We start from the raw sequence: 19,943 nt of genomic DNA, 5'->3' as shown, positions 1-19,943 counted from the left end.
AAACATTTAACAATTATTTTTGAAAATAGGCTCATTTTACAACTCTCTACAGTTGAACAGTTGAAGTTTTACTATGTTTGAATCCATTCAGTCAATATTCGGGTATAGCGGGAACGCTTTTAGCTTAGTTTAGCATAGATCATTAAATTTGATTATACAATTAGCGTCTCAAACAAAGAAAAATTACCAAAGAGTTTAGATTATTTTCCTATTTAAAGCTTGCTTGACTATTATGTAGTTACATTGTAAGACTAACTGAAAATGAAAAGTTGCAATTTTCCAAAGGAATATAGTTTCTATCAGGAACTATACTCTCGTTCTGGCATATTAATCAAGAAACTCTGCTGCAGTACCATGGCTGCAGCAGGGGCAATAATATTTTTTGCAACTTTATTCTGAGTCAAGCTTTAAAAAGGAAAATAATTGAAAGTCTTTTTTGAGTGAGATGCTAATGGTCTAATCTGATTCAATTATCTATGCTAAGCTAAGCTAAAAGAGCCCCTGCTAGACCAAGAAATCAGTTGAATGGATTCAAAAACTGTAAAACTCAACTGTTTAACTTTAGGGAAGTTGTAAAATGAGCGTAAAAAAAGTGGAGTGTTTCTTTTAAAAGGATGATGTGTTGGCTTTAACCTTTTTATGTCAAGAGGTTTAACATAACAGATCGAAGTTGTATTTATCAATGTTTATTTCTGTAAGCCATAAAACCATATATGATTATCATAAAAGTTATAAGTAATTTTGATTAGTTTAGTCAATTTAACATTCTTAATTTTACTTGAATGTATTAAGGTATAGTAATTAAACATACTTATTCTACATTTCATGCACACACAAAAAAATCGTTGGTGTAACTTTGTTAATTATGACATTTTGATTTCCTTTCAAACCAACAAGATTAAACCACTTTAATTTAAATTATCTTGTGAATATCACTAAATCACTGTTTACTTTTCTTATATCAATTAATCTTAATAAGTTCATTTGAACAAAGAGAATTTTACTTAAATCACTCTAGTTCAGTGTGTTAGGTAGGATAAGGGATGTAGAATAAGATCATGCAAAATACACTGAAAAAAAAATTCATTGGAGTTACTTATTGTTTTTTAGATAAGTGGTTGCAAACAATTTATATGGGCTGCATCCACTTACCTTAAAAACAAATCCAATTAATAATTTTTTGGTGCACTTTATAAGTACTGTTCTGTAAACAATAAAGGGTTCCACACAATTCATTCATGTAGTCAGAACACCAATCGATTAAGTTATCTATTAACAATCAAAAAGTTGTCCCAATAAAATTTCAAGAATTGTGTTGTTTCAGCTCATTTTAAATAAGTCATTTTAGCAAGCAGCAAAAATATTTTCTTTTAAATCTAATAAAAAGCCAAAATCTTTTTAATAGACAGGCAATAGTTCAAATTTGTTTTCACTAGTTATTAGTGAGAATTGGTATATAAAACATTACTAAAGTTTGGAGCAGAGCATCTGTTTTATCTTACAAAAAAAAAAAAGATTATTTGCATTTAAAACATTTTTAAGTTAAATGGTTGCAAACAATTTGCAGTGCTCAAATTAGTACACTCCATTTTGAAAATGAAAATTTTGTATCCATTTGTTAGTGAATATAGGTCATATATTTTGGTGAATTTTAACAAAACAGATTTATTAAACGGGTATATTTATTTAAAAAATATTCAGTCACCAAACAAACAAAAACAAATTACAAGCTACAAACTTTTATATATTTTTTGTTTCTCTTATATTTATTTATTTTTTTTTCATTTGACATAAATTTGTTTGTTCTATTTTTGTACCGTTAACAATTTATTTTGTTAGATTAGTTACAGATGTGGCTTCAGTACTGACTAATCAAATGTAAATGAACAAATATTGTACAGTTTTCAATAGAAAACAATGGAGGTCTATGGGACAGTTGCTAGGGTGCCGTAAGTGGTCACTAGGGTGTGGCTAGTAAGTTGCAAGGTCATCAGTGATTGGAAGATTGGTAGTCTGAGTTAAGTGAGCCCAACCTTAAGTCTGTATGACAGTATGGCACAAAGTTATGGGGTCACAAAGGTTGGTCCAATGCTAAGTCAATGGGACTTTTCTGAATTTTCCGCTTCATTTTTTAGAAAACCGTAAGTCGGATCAGTTTTAAAAGATATAGCAACACGAGTAAGACCAGTTTGAAGGTTTGGTGTTAGTTTGGTGGTTGTAGTATGAACGATTTAGGAGGAGATGCATGAAGAAATTAGTCTCAGAAGAAGAAGTTTTGTGTATAACAATATGTTGGCTTGGTCAAGCCACCATAATGAAGGATTTGTGATGGCTGAATTTCAACAAAGAAATTAAGCTGAACATTACTAAATTTAATAAATGTAACTAAATATAGTTTGTTTAAATTCAGCCCATATAAACAGTTTGCAACCAGTTACCTACAAAAAATGTAGTCAATCCATTGAATTTTTTTCTGTCTGTAACTGCTGCTGTAATACGATGCTTTTTATGTCAGAGTTTGATCTTGACGTTGACATGCTGGCTTTAAAAACAGTCTCTCTCTTGCTCTCTTTGATGGAGAGCTGTCAGCATGATTGACAGCGATCTGTTCTGTCAGTGTAGTTGTATATTGGCAAAGCGATGAGGGAAAACCGTCTGTTCGACTGCTGATGAGATGACTTATGACACGAGGAACGGGGACGTCCGCTTTGGCATGATTTGATTGGACAAGAGAGATGATTGGACAATAGAGGAGACTCCGCCTCTGGGAGAAAGACAGGCCTGTCGTGGAAGTTGCTGCCACAGGGACTTTGGTGATGTAAGAAGCGCTAGTATTTATGTGTATTTGCCCTGGGTGAGTGTCAGAGAGGGGCACTGGCAGAATGATGTTATTGTTTGAATAATGAGGAAGACCACTGCATGATGTGTCTACGAGCCTTCCTCTCTGCCAAGACTGTCAACACGGAACATGCTGATCCCCACTAACTCTGCCCAATTTGTGCTTATGGCTAGAGTCGATTTAGAAATGGGAGTTATGGGTAAAATCCTAAAAATACAGAGGATTCATTCCCTTTGTATACACTGTGTATTATATTAAACATTTATTTATTTTGAGTAGAGACTTTTTACCCTTTACACATTTTTTTACACTTCACACTAAGAAAAAAATGGTTCTTTGAAAACCTCTTCAGTGAAATGATCTTTGGGGAAAGCCTCCTTTTAGAAATATATTTTTGTTGAAAATGTATTTCATAGGAGTTATGTTAAATTTCTGGACTGAATACAATTTGCAATACTCACCTCATCTGAGATCTGTCCCCCAAATGTCACCCATGTGCCTGAGAGAGAAAGAGAGGAAGAGGAAGAGTGAGTCAGAGTTTATCCACTTAGTGAGTTTATTTCAAGCAGGGCTTTTGTATGGAGTCAGATCAGTCTCAAAAATAATAGATTTACAAAATAAGTCCATACATGCACAGCACAATTTACATTCACAAAATACAATTTGTATTTATGTAACACAATTTCTGAATTCAAAAGTAAAAATCACAAATATTTTCACAATTTACATTCACAAAATACAATTTTTGTGAATGTAACACAATTTCTGAATTCAAAAGTAAAAATCACAAATATTTTCGACAAATGAATTGGATTTGCATACTTTTTAAATCTTGTTTTGAATTTACGAATTGGATTTGCACAATTTTTTTGTAATTCAGTTTTTATTTCCAGAAAAGGAAAACATACAATTTTTACAATCGGATAGAAAAATACTTATTGCAGCTATTACCCCATATACAGTTGAAGTCAGAATTATCAGCCCCCTTGGAATTGTATTTTTCTTTTTTTAAATATTTCCCAAATGATGTTTAACAGAGCAAGGAAATTTTCACAGTATGTCTGATAATACATAATATATTTTTGGGAGAAAGTCTTATTTGTTTTATTTTGGCTAGAATACATTTAAAAAAAACATTTTGGGGACAAAATCATTAGCCCCTTTAAGCTATTTTTTGTTTTGATAGTCTACAGAACAAACCATCGTTATACAATATCTTGCCTAATTACCCTAACCTGCCTAGTTAATTAACCTAGTTGAGCCTTTAAATGTCACTTTAAGCTGTATAGAAGTGTCTTGAAAAATATCTAGTCAAATATTATTTACTGTCATCATGGCAAAGATAAAATAAATCCATTATTAGAAATGAGTTATTAAAACAATTATGTTTAGAAATCTATTCTCTGTTAAACAGAAATTGGGGAAAGAAATAAACAGGGGGTCTAATAAATTCAGGCAGGCTAATAATTCTGACTTCAACTGTATATCCCCCATTCCCCCACCCCATTATATGCAAATCAGGAAACACAGAAAAACTGTAGTTTAGACCAAGCTATTAGATAAATTACATAAAATTTGACTTCCGTAGTATCAGATGACGATTAAGTGTCCAAGATTTCTTTGACGTCGCATATATAGATTTTCCACACCGTCAGCATGTCCAGTTTAGCATGGTTGATCCGTGCTGATGACAGCTCCAAATACAGTATTTCCAATAGTGAATGTAACCAGTGCTTAACCGAGAGATTATGAGGGTGGTACACTCTCAGAAAAAAAGGTACAAAATTGTACCTTTTAGGGTACAAATGGCCCGTCACTGGGGTGGTACCCTTAAGGGTACAAATTTGTACCTCTTTTTGAAGGTACAAAATTGTACCTTCTACATTTGTACCCTTTAAGGGACAATTTTGTACCCCCACCGAAGGTACAAAAATGTACCTTTTTATATTATATAGCATTTTCAGGGTACTGACCCAGGCATTTTGATCCTTTGGTAACTGCATGCACAAATAAATAAATAAATTAAATATTTTGGTTCGCAGATGTCCATTTTTATTTATTAATGTAGAAATATTTCATTACAACTCACAACTGAATGTGTCAAGAAATAAAATTACACAGTAAGTATAAAGCAGACATGTAAAACAGTAAAAAGAACAATTTAGATAACAAATAAAAACTGTTCACTCACTGTACAGTATATAATCTACCCTTAATACAAAGACCACAAGAATACTGTTTAAGATTTATAAACACATTACACAGGCTACATCAAGTACTTCACTTTATAAAGTCCAAAGTATTTGTCTTTAGTCAGAATACTCAGTCATAATAAATAATTTGTCATCAAAATTTTCTCTGTATTTCAGAATGAAGGCAATTTTTCTCTATAAATTGCTTCAACAGTGCAGAAAACCAAAAACATCAGTAGCCTCTTCCTCAACATCAGTAGATTACTCCTCATCATCCTCAAGTGGAGTTGTAATTAGTTGTAACATGTGTTTATGCTTTTGATAAACATGACATGTAAGGCACTCATAACTGGAAAATGTTCTTTGATAGTCATTAGGACCACAAGTTATTTAAAATTTTGCTTTATGCATGAATGAGAGCAGTGTGCTGGATTAACTTTATGATTGTGATTATCCCAAGAGCATGTAGAGAAACAAAAAACAAGGTTGATCACTTTGGTAACTGGAGTAGATCCAGGCTTGTCACCGTCCACCGTTCATTCAAAACATTCCACTGCAGAAACATCAAGGTGTTCTTCTAGTAAGATGGATATGTCAAAAATGTATTTTCGTCCACATCATTAGCCCGGCCAATCACAATCCCATCAACTCTGAAGACTGCCGTGACTCGTCTTGTTAACACAGTTGTCCAGTCGGTGGCCTCCTCCTGTACTTGAACTGTTGGATGTGGTGAAGATGGTTCACTGTAAATGACAAAGCAATAATTACATTAATATCAGTCACTCTATCACTGATGAAGAGAAAATCAACATGCATAGAAAGTCAAATAATTAATATTCACTGATTAAAAAAAAAAGTATCACAGATTAAAAGACTAATATAAATTTCATTCATTCATTCAATTTCTTTTTGGCTTAGTCCCTTTATTAATCTGGGGTTGCCACAGTGGAATGAACCACCAACTTATCCAGCATATGTTTTATGCAGCAGATGCCCTTCTAGCTGCAACCCAGTATTACGAAACATCCAGACACACTTATTCACACACACATTTATACACTACAGACAAATAAGCTTACCAAATTTAGCTATAGCGCATGTCTTTGGACTTGTGGGGAAACCGGAGCACTTGGAGGAAACCCTCACGAACACTGTAAGAATATGCAAACTCCTCACACAAATGCCAACTGACCCAGCCGAGGCTCGAACCAGCGACCTTCTTGCTGTAAGGTGACAGCACTACCCACTGCGTCATCCTAATATAAAGAATATCAAGAATTATAAAATGCATTTATCACAGCATATACTAAACAGAAAACAACATACGAACCGGAGCACAACGAAATGTTGAAGTGTCTCGCTTAACAAGGCTGGCAACATGAGAAGTGCTGCTGTAAAATCAATTCCTGGAACATAAGATGTGGCATACAAACAAATATGAAGGAATCCATACAAAGCTAGAATTTAATAATATTAATCAAGTGGAGAAAGTTTAGAAAGAGTACCTTAGAGTCAGGTCCATAGCATTCTTCAGTTGATCTCTCATCTTTCGATGAATACCTAGAAAATAATTTTAAACACGTGGGTGTACATTTATTGTTGTTTGTAAGTAAAAACCTACAAATTTAAAATAGTATGTAAGCCATTAAAACCATGGTATAGATAATGAGACATACTTACATCTTGTAACTGAGCCATGCTTTCATATGACATGCCTTCATTGGTCTGATGCTGTTAGCCTACATTATGTTGTTCAATCTTGTCCTGAAATACAATTGGAAACTTCATAAACTTCTGGAAAGCAATAAGATAAAGCAATAACTGTTTATTTATTTTGAGATATTAATAAAATAGGTAAAATAGCTCAAGGTAAGTTACCAGTTTCAGAACAGATAAGACAAATTATTACATTAAAGAACAAAGTATAATTTAAAACGTCGATTTATACAACGTGGTATGTTAATAATTATTCTACATTAACATAAGTATAACGTTAAACGATATTAAAGCACCAACAATTCTGGACATGAGAGTTTGTGGACACTCCTCAACATTAATATAACTTAGACACTGAAACGAAGATAAGTACAAGCATACACACGCCACGTTTGTAACTAGCCACGTTTACGTTACATAATCAGTCGCATTGCCGGTGACAAAATTGTGATTTTGCTTCACAAAATGGCGGTGTATAACCGTCTACAATTACATTTCCTCGGTCAACCGTGGCTAGAAAATGGCCTCAAAATATAAAACATTATCGATAATTACAAATTTCCAGTATTAATAACAAAAGGTTTTATATCAAGGTATATGAAGACTTTAGTCGCGCCAGCTCCGGGCCACACCGCACATTACTCACGGCCCGATTCCGGTGCACGGTTACGGCAGCGTCGGCTCGCTTCTGCCGCCGCATCTGGCCCAAGTAACGTTAACGATACAGCAGACGGACTCGGGCAGGCGAGAATCTAGCCGCAACTGGCCCGAGTGTATTTTGCTATCTGGGTTGCGATTATATTCCGCCGTGGCAACACTTATTAATAAAGCAGTTACGTAAGATATAAGGCGCGAATACGTAACGTAAGCGATAAAGGGAGCTTTTACACCGAGAAAACTAACAGCATATACTCACCGTCTATAACGTTATGTCCCTCGGTGACTTCGATATCATATTGTATTAACTTCTTTAATAAGCTGCAGACATTTTAGCAAACTCCATCCTACAGGCCAACGTACACCAGCCAGCCCGGAGTACTTAAAGCGGGGAAAGCCGAGACCCGAGAGTCAGACAAAATCAACAGAACACGGCTTCACATGTAAAAATGAGACTGAAAATACATCTTTAATACAATTCTTACCTGAAAAATGTGGACTCGAAAATAGACTTTTCTTTGAAAAGCGTGCGAAGTTCTTTGTAAACAGCCAGCATACTCGACCGACCGCCTCAGTAACAAACACTACTATAACGTCTCAACAAGCCAAATTCTTAAAGAGACAGCAACATCACCACCTGTATGAAGATGCTGTCACTCTGCATGGTTCTTCTTATTCTACATCCCATATACTATAGGGTCTTAAACAGTTAGCAAAGACCAGTATTTACGTTTTTTATGATTAAAATTACATTCAATTATAAATTAAATTATTAACGATTTTGAGATTTTTTTTATTTAAATACATGAAAAAATTTTAATTATTAAAATATTTAATTCAATCAATTTATTTATTTATTTATTTATTATATTTATAAATTATGTATTTTAGTATTAATGTTTAGTATTAATGCATTTAAATTAGTGTTATATAGTGTCTTGATCTTATCATGAGCTGAGGGTGCAATTTTGTTCCTATAGGGAAACAAAATATATAATTGTACCTTTAAAGGTTCCAAATTGGTCCTTTACGGTACAATTTTGTATCCAAATGTGCTTTAAAAGGTACAAAAATGTACCTTTTAAACCTAAATCTGGACATTTGTACCTTTATAGCCCATTTGAGTACAAAATTGTACCCTAAGGACCAATATGGGACCTTTAAAGGTACAATTTTATATTTTGTTCCCTCTAGGAACAAAATTGTACCTTCACTGTACCTTTTTTTCTGAGAGTGTATTTGCATATTTTTGAATCGTATTTTGAATTTAAAAATTGGATATGTGTATTTTTGAAACATGTTTTGAATTTACAAATTGGATTTGTGTATTTTTGAAACATGTTTTGAATTTACGAGTTGGATTTGTGTATTTTTTAATCGTGTTTTGAATTCATGAATTGGATTTGTGTATTTTTTTAATCGTGTTTTGAATTTATAAATTAAATTTTGTAAATGTTAATTGTGCTGTGGATGTATGAATTTTATTTTGTAAAAGTATTATTTTTGAGACTGATCTGGCTCCATACTTTTGCTCTGGTGGCTGTCATAGAAACATTCAAACCGATTAGACCAATACACAGACTTGAATCGGAAGGTTTTACAATAACGATATCAATTAAAGAGGAATTTAACTAAAAAAGGCCAATGACATTTATTCCAGCTTTACTGTGGGGTGGACTTGGAGTCTGTCTGTCACTACAACACTACTTTATACTAATGTAAACAAACTGACTGTCAATCATCTGTTGTTTTTCACTTTGGGTTAATGAGAAGCAATGCTAGCCACTGATGTCTATAGTACTGAAAATGACTTCTTTTGTGTTCAACAGAAAAAGGGAGTTCAAAGATGTTTGAAAAAAGTAAGTGGTGAGTATTTTTTTTATTAATATTTAATACTTTTAATAATTTTTTCTATTCCAAACACGGAAGAAAAAAAAAGGTTTTCGCAAAATTGTTGCAAATAATTAATATGAACTGAATTGAAACAAATTAAATTTAGTAATGTTCAACTTAATTTGTTGAGCTTTTTAAATTCAGCCCAAATAAATTGTTTGCAACCACTTACCCTAAAAATTGGTAAATCCAATCAATCTTTTTTTTTTCTTTCTGTGTACTGTGAGAGATATATTTTGTCATGATGGCTTATCGTTTGTATGTGCAATTTTGCTTGTCAGGGCAGATTATGTTTCTTATGCATTTAAATGAAAATTCTAAACAAAAACATGTAACACAGCAAATCATCTAAAATAAATCATCTAAAATAATTGTAGACACTTTTAGTTTTCTACCCAAAGGCATTAAATGGAGAAAAATCACATATATCATGTCACATACATATATTTTGAATCTCAAAATCCAATGTCAGGCAGACATCAGGTTTATTTCTAGAGTTTTAATTTAAATGCTACTTAAAAAGTACTAATGTCTCTGTTGCGTTGAATCCACAAACATACAACTTATGTAGTATTTATTATTATAGTATATATTTTTAAAATTGTATGCAGTTAAATGATTCTTGTTTTAAATATGCCTGACAACATTTCCTGGTATATAAACTATTGCTACACTGAATTACATTTTTAAATAAGTTAAATAATAAGTACAATTATATATAAGTCTTCTGTAAATAATAGTAAAAACTTTAAACAACCTGTCCTGTCCTGGGAAATTAAATGAAAGTTTTTTAGATAGCAGTTTCAATTTGTTAGTTTTAAGGATATCTATATGCCAGTGTGCTACATATCAGTTTTAAACCTGATATCTAAAGCTTGCAGTTCGTCACTTCTGCCTATATGGATTAACAATTTTTTTCATGTGACCTCATACTTCCGTTTATTATCTAATGCTCTCTAGCTTTTCATTTAATGTGCTTGAGGTCAACCACTCTCACTCGCAAAGCCGTGATAAAAACAAAACACTATTGGCTGTTTTATAAAAAGAGGATGAGCTACTCTATGTTTTGCCCTCTCTTCATGTTTCAATTGAGATTATGTTAAACATCGTATAAAAATTGCACATTTCAAAGCACTTCGCGGGACCTTTTAGTACAAAAAAAAACAAAATCTAAAGCTGCATTCTATTAATAAAGTGTTTATTCCACGTATACAGAATTCCGCAGTTCACCTCAGTATACAGTGAAAAGTACAAAAATAAAGTTGACCCCAAAACTGTCCCAGGTTTTCCTAAGGACTCTGTTATTCTTGGCCTGACTCACACTGCCTGCAGTCTCAAGCACCCATGATTCATTGCTGTCAGGGAAAGACTCTGCAGTCACTGCCCCACATCCCTGTCACAATTACTACTATCACCCTAAACCCGGCCGTCTGCAGGCTTAGCATCTCTCCAGCAAACACTGGTGTCTCATGCTTCACTATTAGAGCATCCAATGAGATGCCCGACTGTGTTTCAAAGTGAAGGAGCCCTTTTAGGATGCTTTCTTAGGTTGTAGGATAAATGAAAAGATTGTGAATGCCAGGCTATGGAAAAACACAGCCTTTGCATTGTTTTCCTGTGATTACAAGCATTAGGAAAGATTGGATGAACTTCATTTTGAATTCTTCGACTTCAACCACCAGAGGTCGTTAACTTGTATACCTAAAACCCCCAGCTGGGAAAATGTTCACATGCACATTAGTCTTGTTTTGATATGGCTTAAAGATGTATTGCATCACCATGTTATGCCACTGTCTTCGCTAAGAAATGTTTGTAGTCATGCAAAGATTATTTTTAGTCATCAACTATGATGTTGGGCTGACCCAAGAAACACTCAAGAAATTCATCATCTTTAATACCAGTTTTGACATTCATTAATCTTAAAACTAATATCAACTGATGTCTCAGTGAGTGAAAGGTTTTGTCTAGCACAGTGTTTCCCAACCCTGTTCCTGAAGGCACACCAACAGCACACATTTTCAACCTCTTCCTAATCAAACACACCAGAATCAACCCATCAGAACATTAAAAGAGACTCTAAAACCTGAAATAAAAGGGTCAGATAAGGGAGACCAAAATGTTTGCTGTTGCTGTGCCTCCAGGAACTTGGAGGAACATGCAGCTTAATTTTGTTAAACATTGCAGATGACAAATCCACTAGAGGACGCTGTCTACATGTTACTTAGGGTACGTTATGTTGTACGTTTTAGAAAACGTATCTTCTTGTACCTTCTTGTTCTGCAATTTGGCTTCTAATTTGATGAGTAAAAAAAAATCGAAGCGTCGAATTTAATGACGCAATCAGCACAACAACTTCATACCACCATAAAAAATAACAAAACTTTTTTAAAAAGTGGTCATTCTATGAGTAAAATTAACGCTACAGGTTGTTTTTGTATGCTGTGAGGTATGCTGAACGCAACCCAAGCTCATTCTGGAAACGTAGCCCCGCGGACGTTTCTGGAGACCGCGATTTATGTGGCCGGAGGTATGTAAGGCCGTGTTTAGTTTTTTTCAAGCGAACGCTGCGGGGCGGTGTGGCGCCGCTCCGCTCCTCCTCTTCGCGCTCGCCGGCCAACGGCTCGCCTCCGAGTGAAGGGCTTTCCCAACGCAACCAGTTTGTCCGCTTAGCTCACAGCGTTGCGTCGCAGAGCGGAGGCCCCGTAGAAGGAGGAGCCGGCCGCGGGGACGACAGCGGTTCCGGAAATCAGGTAAGATGACAAACAAAATCCGAAAAATAAGGGCGAGAACGCTGCGGGATCCGAAAACGCGGTGGAAATCGAAGACGAGGGCTTTTGCTTTTTTTTTTTCTTTCTTTCTGGACAGCTTTTGCAAACCGTCGCTTGGTTTTAGGGAAGGAGGAGGAGGAGGAAGAGGAGGGCGGCCGGGTCAGCCAATCCGGCGGCTTTTCGCGCGAGAACAGCGTGGGCGCGAACGGCGCGCGCTCCCGAAAGGTGCCCGAGACGCGAAAAAGCACGCACAGCGGCCTCTTGCGGATCTGCAAAAAACAAAAACCGCTCGAATACGTACCTCCCGGGACGTAAATCGTGGTCCGCAGAAACGTCCGCGGGGCTACGCTTCCACAATGAGCCCGGGTTGGCTGAACGTGTCATGGATTGATAACATCAAACTCCAGATGAGTCTTGCATCTGTGTGTGTGTGTGTGTGTGTGTGTGTGTGTGTGTGTGTGTGTGTGTGTGTGTGTGTGTGTGTGTGTGTGTGTGTGTGTGTGTGTGTGTGTGTGTGTGTGTGTTTGGCGCTGAAAAAATTTTTTTGTTTTGGTAATCTTCAATCAAAGTCTGATCATTTTCTTCAGCATTTTAAGTGATGGTCCTTCAGCCACAATATTCTTAACCATGTCCTTCTTACCGTTAGTTTGCTACAAGGGAACGATGCACAAAACGACAGCCCAGTTGGAAGTAGATCAACAAGGCCTCAGCAAAATCCAGTTTACATGGACTAAGGATTTTAGTCTAAATACCAATAGTGTGCTTGAAGAATGTAAGCTGTCAAACACACATGCAAAAGTTTACATCAGTGGACAATTAATCTTAAAGGCAAAGCATTATGCAAATATGCAAACTATTTGCCAATTATATTAGTGGGCGTTTACTTAGAATCTTAAATTCACCACACTTATTCAAACGGTGTGTTTTGCTGAGGGGTTGAAATCATGATAAACCCACCCATCAGGACCAGCAAACACTGGTGTTCTGATCTTGACCATCAGAGCATCCGATAAGACACAAAACCGTGTTTTAGGGTGAGGAGCCTGTGAAGAGTGATCAACAACCACAGATTATAAGACAAACGAGAAGACGGTGTGGGCGTTTGCAAGTGTTACGTTCCCTTGGTGACACCAGCGCAGCAATGAGGAGCATTTGCCGTCTTTCTAGTGTTTCACACATGACGTAACAGTGCTCGTTCTGCCAGATAACTTTATGTGCACGGCTTCAGTGAGCAACGCTGTGCACCAAGGTCTTCAGCGGCTCATCAACTGAGAGAAACAAGGGGATAACAGGATCTTACAAGCCTAAGTCTGGATCTCATCGTGAATGCTGTGTTAGATCAGATTTTTTGTCAGCCAATACTGATCCTAAACAACTTGCTCCCTTATTTACAGTCAATTGTGGGATAAAATAGATCACCATGTTATTACTGCATCAACAAATCATTTTCATTGAACAAGGACTGAATTCATTAATAATTTAACAGGCATTTTATACAGACTATATATACAGTATTTCTTAGTTTTTTCTTCTATGTTTGTCACACTGTAATGTTTCAGACAATCAAATGAATTTAAAAATTGGTCACCGATAATATTAGTAAACTCATTGTGCAGTTTTTTATTATTAGGGGAAAACAAAATCCCCTATCCAAATTTTAGGAACAACAAATAATAACTACAGGCGACGCAGTGGCGCAGTGGGTAGCACGTTCGCCTCACAGCAAGAAGGTTGCTGGGTCGCTGGTTCGATCATCGGCTCAGTTGGCGTTTGTGTAGTGTGTGGAGTTTGCATGTTCTCCCTGCGTTCGCATGGGTTTGCTCCGGTTTCCACCCACAGTCCAAATACATGCGGTACAGGTGAATTGGGTAGGCTAAATTGTCCATAGTGTATGAGTGTGTGCACATGTGGATGTTTCCCAGAGATGGGTTGCAGCTGGAAGGGCATCCGCTGTGTAAAAAACTTGCTGGATAAGTTGGCGGTTCATTCCGCTGTGGCGACCCCGGATTAATAAAAGGACTAAGCCGAGAAGAAAATGAATGAATGAACAAATAATAACTGGACTTCTAGTTGATAATTTGGTAATACGAATTGTAATTAATTACGATTGTTTTATCAAAATAAAATATGATCATGGCTTGATTTTTAATTATTTAATTAGGACAGAAAGGTCTGACTTTGCTAAGACAAAAGTCTTGTCACTTAATAATGTACAGTATAGAATATAAAGTCATGGTGCAGTGGAAGAAGAATGAATATAGTGCATGACTTCCAAGAGCTTGGAAGACTGCATCTATACATCTCTGCAATAAGTCAAATAACTGATTAATAAGTCATCTGCAATGGCAAAAAAAAGTGTTCTTGCAGAACTCCCAGAGTTCATCATGATTCTTTGGATTCATCTTCAATGCCTCCTCTTTCATCTCACCGTATACATGCTCACTAATGTTCATCCTTGGTACATGGGCTGGCCAATCCTGGAGTTTGTTTGCTTTCAGGAACTTTGATGTGGAGGCTGAAGTATGAGAAGGAGCGCTATCCTGCTGAAGAATTTGCCCTCTCCTGCGGTTTGTAATGTAATGGGCTGCACAAATGTCTTGATACCTCAGGCTGTTGATGTTGCCATCCACTCTGCAGATCTCTCGCATGCCCCATACTTAATGTAACCTCAAACCATGATTTTTCCTTCACCAAACTTGATGGATTTCTGAGAGAATCTTTGGTTCTAACAGGTCTTCTGCAGTATTGTGATGATTGGGATGCAGTTCAACAGATGATTCACTGGAAAAATATACCTTCTGCCACTTTTCCAAATGATCAACTAGAAGTTATTATTTGATGCTCTTACAACCGGGATCAACATTTGTCAGGTAGTGTATTAATTATTATTATTATTATTATTACTAATATATTAGTTTATTTCTGGCATTTAATTTCTACATCAACATATTATTTTTACTGAACACAATTTTTTGATTGCCTGACAATCTATATTTTGTACAGATTTTATTTAGTTTGACCAATTTTTTTTTTTTACCCTGGTTTACTCAACAGATATTATACTTAGTTAATTATTAAACTATCAATTTGTAATATCAACCTGGCAACATTATCCAAGCAATATTCATTATGCAGGTCATTATAAATGGGCTTATATTGGAAATGCATTGGTGTATTTATAGTTACTGCACTCATGTATGTCGGTGTAAAAATGAACAATTGAAGAGTTCATATGCAGAAACCTCTAAGTGCCATGATTTTCTTCTGCGATAAGCATTTTCTCAACCTCTTATGTTTATGTTCAGTTATTTCATATTAAAAGTGATGTAAATAACCCATTCTTTGCCATAAAAATGAAATGACTGAATCAAGACATATAAACCAGAGAAAAACGCTAATATTAGAAAAAAAAAATCTCAGATGAAAACTAAGAGGTTTTTGCATCTGAACTCTTTAATTTATTTTTTTAACTTTACTTCACTGACTAAAATACTGAAATATGTCTGCATTTAATATATATATTATATTATTTGTACATACATAAGGATGTCAAACATGTTTGATGTGTGTGCTTCACCATAGGCTTTAAGCAAGCATCACTGACTTCGCTGACATACATGAAGATTATACATGCACATATGCACACACAAGCCCATACAAAACAATTATTGCTGCTTTCTTGGTTTCCACTGAAAGCTGTCCACATGTATTTAGTAAAGTGCACGTCTGTAGCACTCAAATCTTCTCAGCCTGCAGTGCTTTTGTTGTGTTTGAACAAGTGGGTAATGTTTGTGACCTGGTGTAATGACCTTTGACCCTTTGATTTACCTACAAGCAGTAAAATGTAAGCTGCAGGAATTTTATCACCCAAACCTCTTAATCAATAACCACCAGTGATAATCAGACATAAAATTAAGTCTGATTCACAAAAATGAGAGTAAAGTTTCACTCAACAAAGCTTTTGTGAGCATGTTTGCACATTCACTTAAAAGGCACCTATTGTGCCCTCTTTTAACAAGATGTAAAACAAGTTCTTGATGTCTCTAGAGTGTGTATGTGAAGTTTCAGCTCAAAATACCACACAAATAATACTTTATAACTCTTTAAAACTGCCCCTTTTAGGCTTTGATTGCACCATTTTGATGACTGTCGCTTTAAATTCAAGTGAGATTGTACTTTTTTCAAAAGAGGGCGGGGCTACAAATGCCTATGTGTCAGCATAGTGGCAGATTCAACATGAAGACTAACTTTCTATGCTAATAAGGAAGAGATCATTAAAAATGGGCAGAGCTTTCCCCCTCTGATGATACGTACAAAGGGAGAATGTCAAAGTGTTTCTGCAGAATGTAGTAATTTATGAAGTGTGATTATAAAAAATTAAATTATTATTTTTTTATCATTAGAAGCTATTTACAGCTATTTTCACAGACTGTTATCACACTACTGTCTTTAAACCCCTTATGAAATGATTCTTGTATAATAGGTCCCCTTTAATACAAAATATGCATACAAATAACTACCACTAAAATCTGTTTAATTCAGTGTCCGTGACAATTTATTTTTATATTTACTTATTTATTTAGTTATTTAGTTATTTAGTTAGTTGGTTATTTATTTTATTGGAGTGCAACAATAAAAAGCATACTTTTAATTGATTTAAGTTCATCAATATTAACATGGCCTGCTGTCTAATATCACTAAAGTAATAAACATTTCTTGTGAGTCAACAATTAATAGTTAAAAATGTCTGGCTGTTATTAAGGGCCAGATTTGATAAAAAGGTAAATAAGTATGAGAGCACTGATGGAAGTGGAAAGTTCTGCAAGTGAATCTACTGACATAGCACAAAATAAAGAACACTTGCATTGGAGCTCATCTACATAATGTTAAATGCAGCGCAAATTAGGTCACAGAAACAAGCCGAGCCAATGATGATACAGTGTGTGTGTGTGATCTGCTAACAACACAGATGTACAATGTTGTTTTTTTGTCATTGAATAATAGCACAATTACTAGTAAACTGATTACCGCAAACATGAGTAGATATTTTTCATGGAAACAATTCATTGAAATACTCATCTTAAAGGGAAACTTCAACAAATGCATGTGCAATACGCTCAGCCCAGTCTGATCTCATGGGAAAACATAATTATTTTACATATTGGCTAAAAAGTGGCTAATTCCTTCATTAATTTTCCTTCGGCTAAGTCCCTTTATTTATTAGCGGTTGCCACAGCAGAATGAACCTCCAACTTATCCAGCATATGTTTTACACAGTGGATGCCTTTCCAGCTCCAACCCAGTACTGGGAAACACCTATACACTCGCATTCACACACATACACTACAGGCAATTTAGTTTATTAAATTCACCTAAACCGCATGTCTTTGGACTGTGGGGGAAACCGGAGCACCCGGAGGAAATCCACGCCAACACTGGGAGAACATGCAAACTCCACACAGAAATGTCAACTGACCCAGCCAACACTCAACACAGCAACCTTCTTGCTGTGAGGTGACAGTGCTAACCACAAAGCCACCATGTAGCCCTAATGGCTGTCGTCATGATAACTTCATATGATTTCATGTCTTTTTAAAGTATTGCCCCAAATCCCACCTCTAAACTTGAGCAACATTTGTAGGATGAGCAAGATGTACTATAAATGAGATTATACAAATTCACACCAATTAGCAATTGAATAAGAAAGTTTCGAATTGCAGTGAGATTGTGATTTTCAGCCACATAAAATGCATTTTTTAATGCAAAATCTTTCGCTGCATGCATTTAAGTTAATCAAAAATGAATGTATAGATCAAATACAATAAACATATTGATAATATTAACCCAGGCTCATTCTGAAAACGTACCTCAATATACATTTCTGGAGCCAATCAAATACATCCTAGGTGCTAAGTTTTTTTGCAGTTTATTTTCGTGAATCCACCAGAGGTTGCTGTGTATGCTTTTTCAGATCTCATATTTCTTTCGCAAGTGCCATTCGCTCCTGCTGTGATCTGGTAAATCCACCAGAGGCTGCTGTCGACTGACTGACTGACTGATCAATCAACTGACCCACCCTCCCCCTTCCCTAAACACAACCAATAGTATTTTAAAAAGCACAGATTGCCCCGCCCACTCACTTTCCTAAACCCAACCGAAAAATTTAAAAAGCAATACAGAAAAAGGAAAGCCTTCCCCTTATTTTTACCACATTTTCACTATGTTATTTTCTTGTTTAATTTTTGGCTTCTGTTTTTGTCTTACTTGATTTCTGGAATCAATCTTTAAAGGACTCGAACCCCGTCGTCGTGGTTATCTCCTCTGCATCTTAAATCCACCGACATACAAGGCGAGCTAACTGGACAAACTGGTAACAGCCGGAAAACCGTCCATATGGAGGTAAGCGGTCAGCTGGTAAGCAGGAAAAGAAACGCCGTCATACCGTCCAGTAGCACTTATTTAAAAAATTAAATGCAGCCAAATGTACTTCTGGCTACATAATTCATAATCTCCAGAAATCTATATAGGGCTACGTTTTCAGAATGAGCCTGTATTGCATAATATTTTTTTAAAAAGTTTTTTTTTTATCACAGAAACTGAAAATGTAATACATTCTTCTCAAAAATATTAAGCAGCACATGTGTTTTCAAAACTGATGATAACTATAAGAAATGTTTTTAAGCATATGAAATTAATTATTAATTATTTTTGATATGACAGAGTAATGTTATAAAAAAATCTGAAATAAACCACATTGAAAAATACAAAACAGTTTATTTATAAAACTGTTTGTAAATATTTCATAAATGTACTGTTTTAATTGTATTTAATAAAATCTCTCTATTAGGGCGTACTCACACTATGTAGTTGTCTTGAACCGGGCCAAAGCACGCTTGTCCCCCCTCTCGTCTCCCCTGATGGCCCGCACTCACATTACATTGGGCCTGGGAGCGCTACGTCATCGATATTCGATGTTCAGTAAGCGCTCTCGCTCAGCACAGCGCAGATTTCTTTAGTTATATTGTTTTAGTCGTTTGGGATGCAATGACACGCAGTCAAATATTTCGCCAAACAGATCAGCCACTTTTGACGCTCAAAAACAATCATAAAGTCCTCGTGCTGCAGGTATTAGAAGGTTTGCAACTGTCATGCAGTGAGGGGTTTGTGTCTTTAATAATCTACGACAGTTTGCGTTCATGGAACAGTAAGAATGATTAATAAATCCATATGAAACAATCACGTAAAAGTCATGTCTCGTCTTCAGTTTCGGGCTCTGGCGCACTTTGGACTTACACTACTAGTGTACCGCACCAAAGCCCAAGTGAACCCCACCTCTTCCAATCAGGCCAGGCCCGGCCATGTGAACTGTGCCTGAGCCCGATTCAGAGCACTCACACTTCTCAAACGTTAGCATAGTGTGAGTAGGCCCTTAAATCCAATTAGACTCAATCGCATATGCAGCCTGGGTGAGCATAAGAGACGTCTTTTGTTTCAAAGGCATTCAAACTAAAACATCTCACACAAACTTTTGAACAGTAGTGTATATTTGGATGCAAGGAGGAGGAAGGATTTGCACACAGGAAGAATCGAATCTAAGTTAAGAGAGACACCATTTGGAAACGCATTGTGCAGATAAGCCCGGGGCTTTCTTCATGGTGGAATAGCAGCTGTTTGTTTCTCAATGCTCTTACCGAAAGCCTTTAGTAGGACAACAATAAAAATCCAACTCATTCACTTCAGTCCACACCAAAGCAATTCAGTTTCCGATGCCCATTTTCTAAAGAGAGATCCTTTCCTCCTAGAGGCGAAATATAAACTGAATTGTCCATATGCCATTACAATGACCAAATACAGACTAAAACTGACCCTAATTCACAA

The 19,943-nt window shown here is 35.9% G+C and overlaps 1 protein-coding gene and 1 long non-coding RNA gene across 5 annotated transcripts in view; both read right to left on the bottom strand.

The window, feature by feature from the left end:
• Positions 1–19,943, bottom strand: part of kcnab1b (potassium voltage-gated channel subfamily A regulatory beta subunit 1b) — a 105,692-nt gene that overhangs the window by 44,260 nt on the left and 41,489 nt on the right. For all 4 annotated transcript variants that reach the window (XM_009298790.5, XM_073929593.1, XM_678582.11 and 1 more), the window contains one exon: positions 3,301–3,338. In XM_009298790.5, coding sequence (XP_009297065.3) covers positions 3,301–3,338 — 38 coding nt within the window. The remainder of the gene's footprint in view (positions 1–3,300; positions 3,339–19,943) is intronic.
• Positions 4,869–7,995, bottom strand: LOC137488105 (uncharacterized). The gene is made up of 7 exons (XR_012393899.1): positions 7,890–7,995; positions 7,664–7,785; positions 6,712–6,825; positions 6,537–6,591; positions 6,362–6,437; positions 6,111–6,287; positions 4,869–5,774 (listed from the first exon to the last, which is right to left on the bottom strand). It is a non-coding gene; the product is annotated as an uncharacterized lncRNA (long non-coding RNA).

This window comes from Danio rerio, chromosome 2 (genome assembly GCF_049306965.1).
Source record: "Danio rerio strain Tuebingen ecotype United States chromosome 2, GRCz12tu, whole genome shotgun sequence".
Taxonomy (NCBI): domain Eukaryota; kingdom Metazoa; phylum Chordata; class Actinopteri; order Cypriniformes; family Danionidae; genus Danio; species Danio rerio.
Note: the sequence above shows the minus strand (reverse complement) of the source record. Positions and strands in the feature narration are given on the sequence as shown.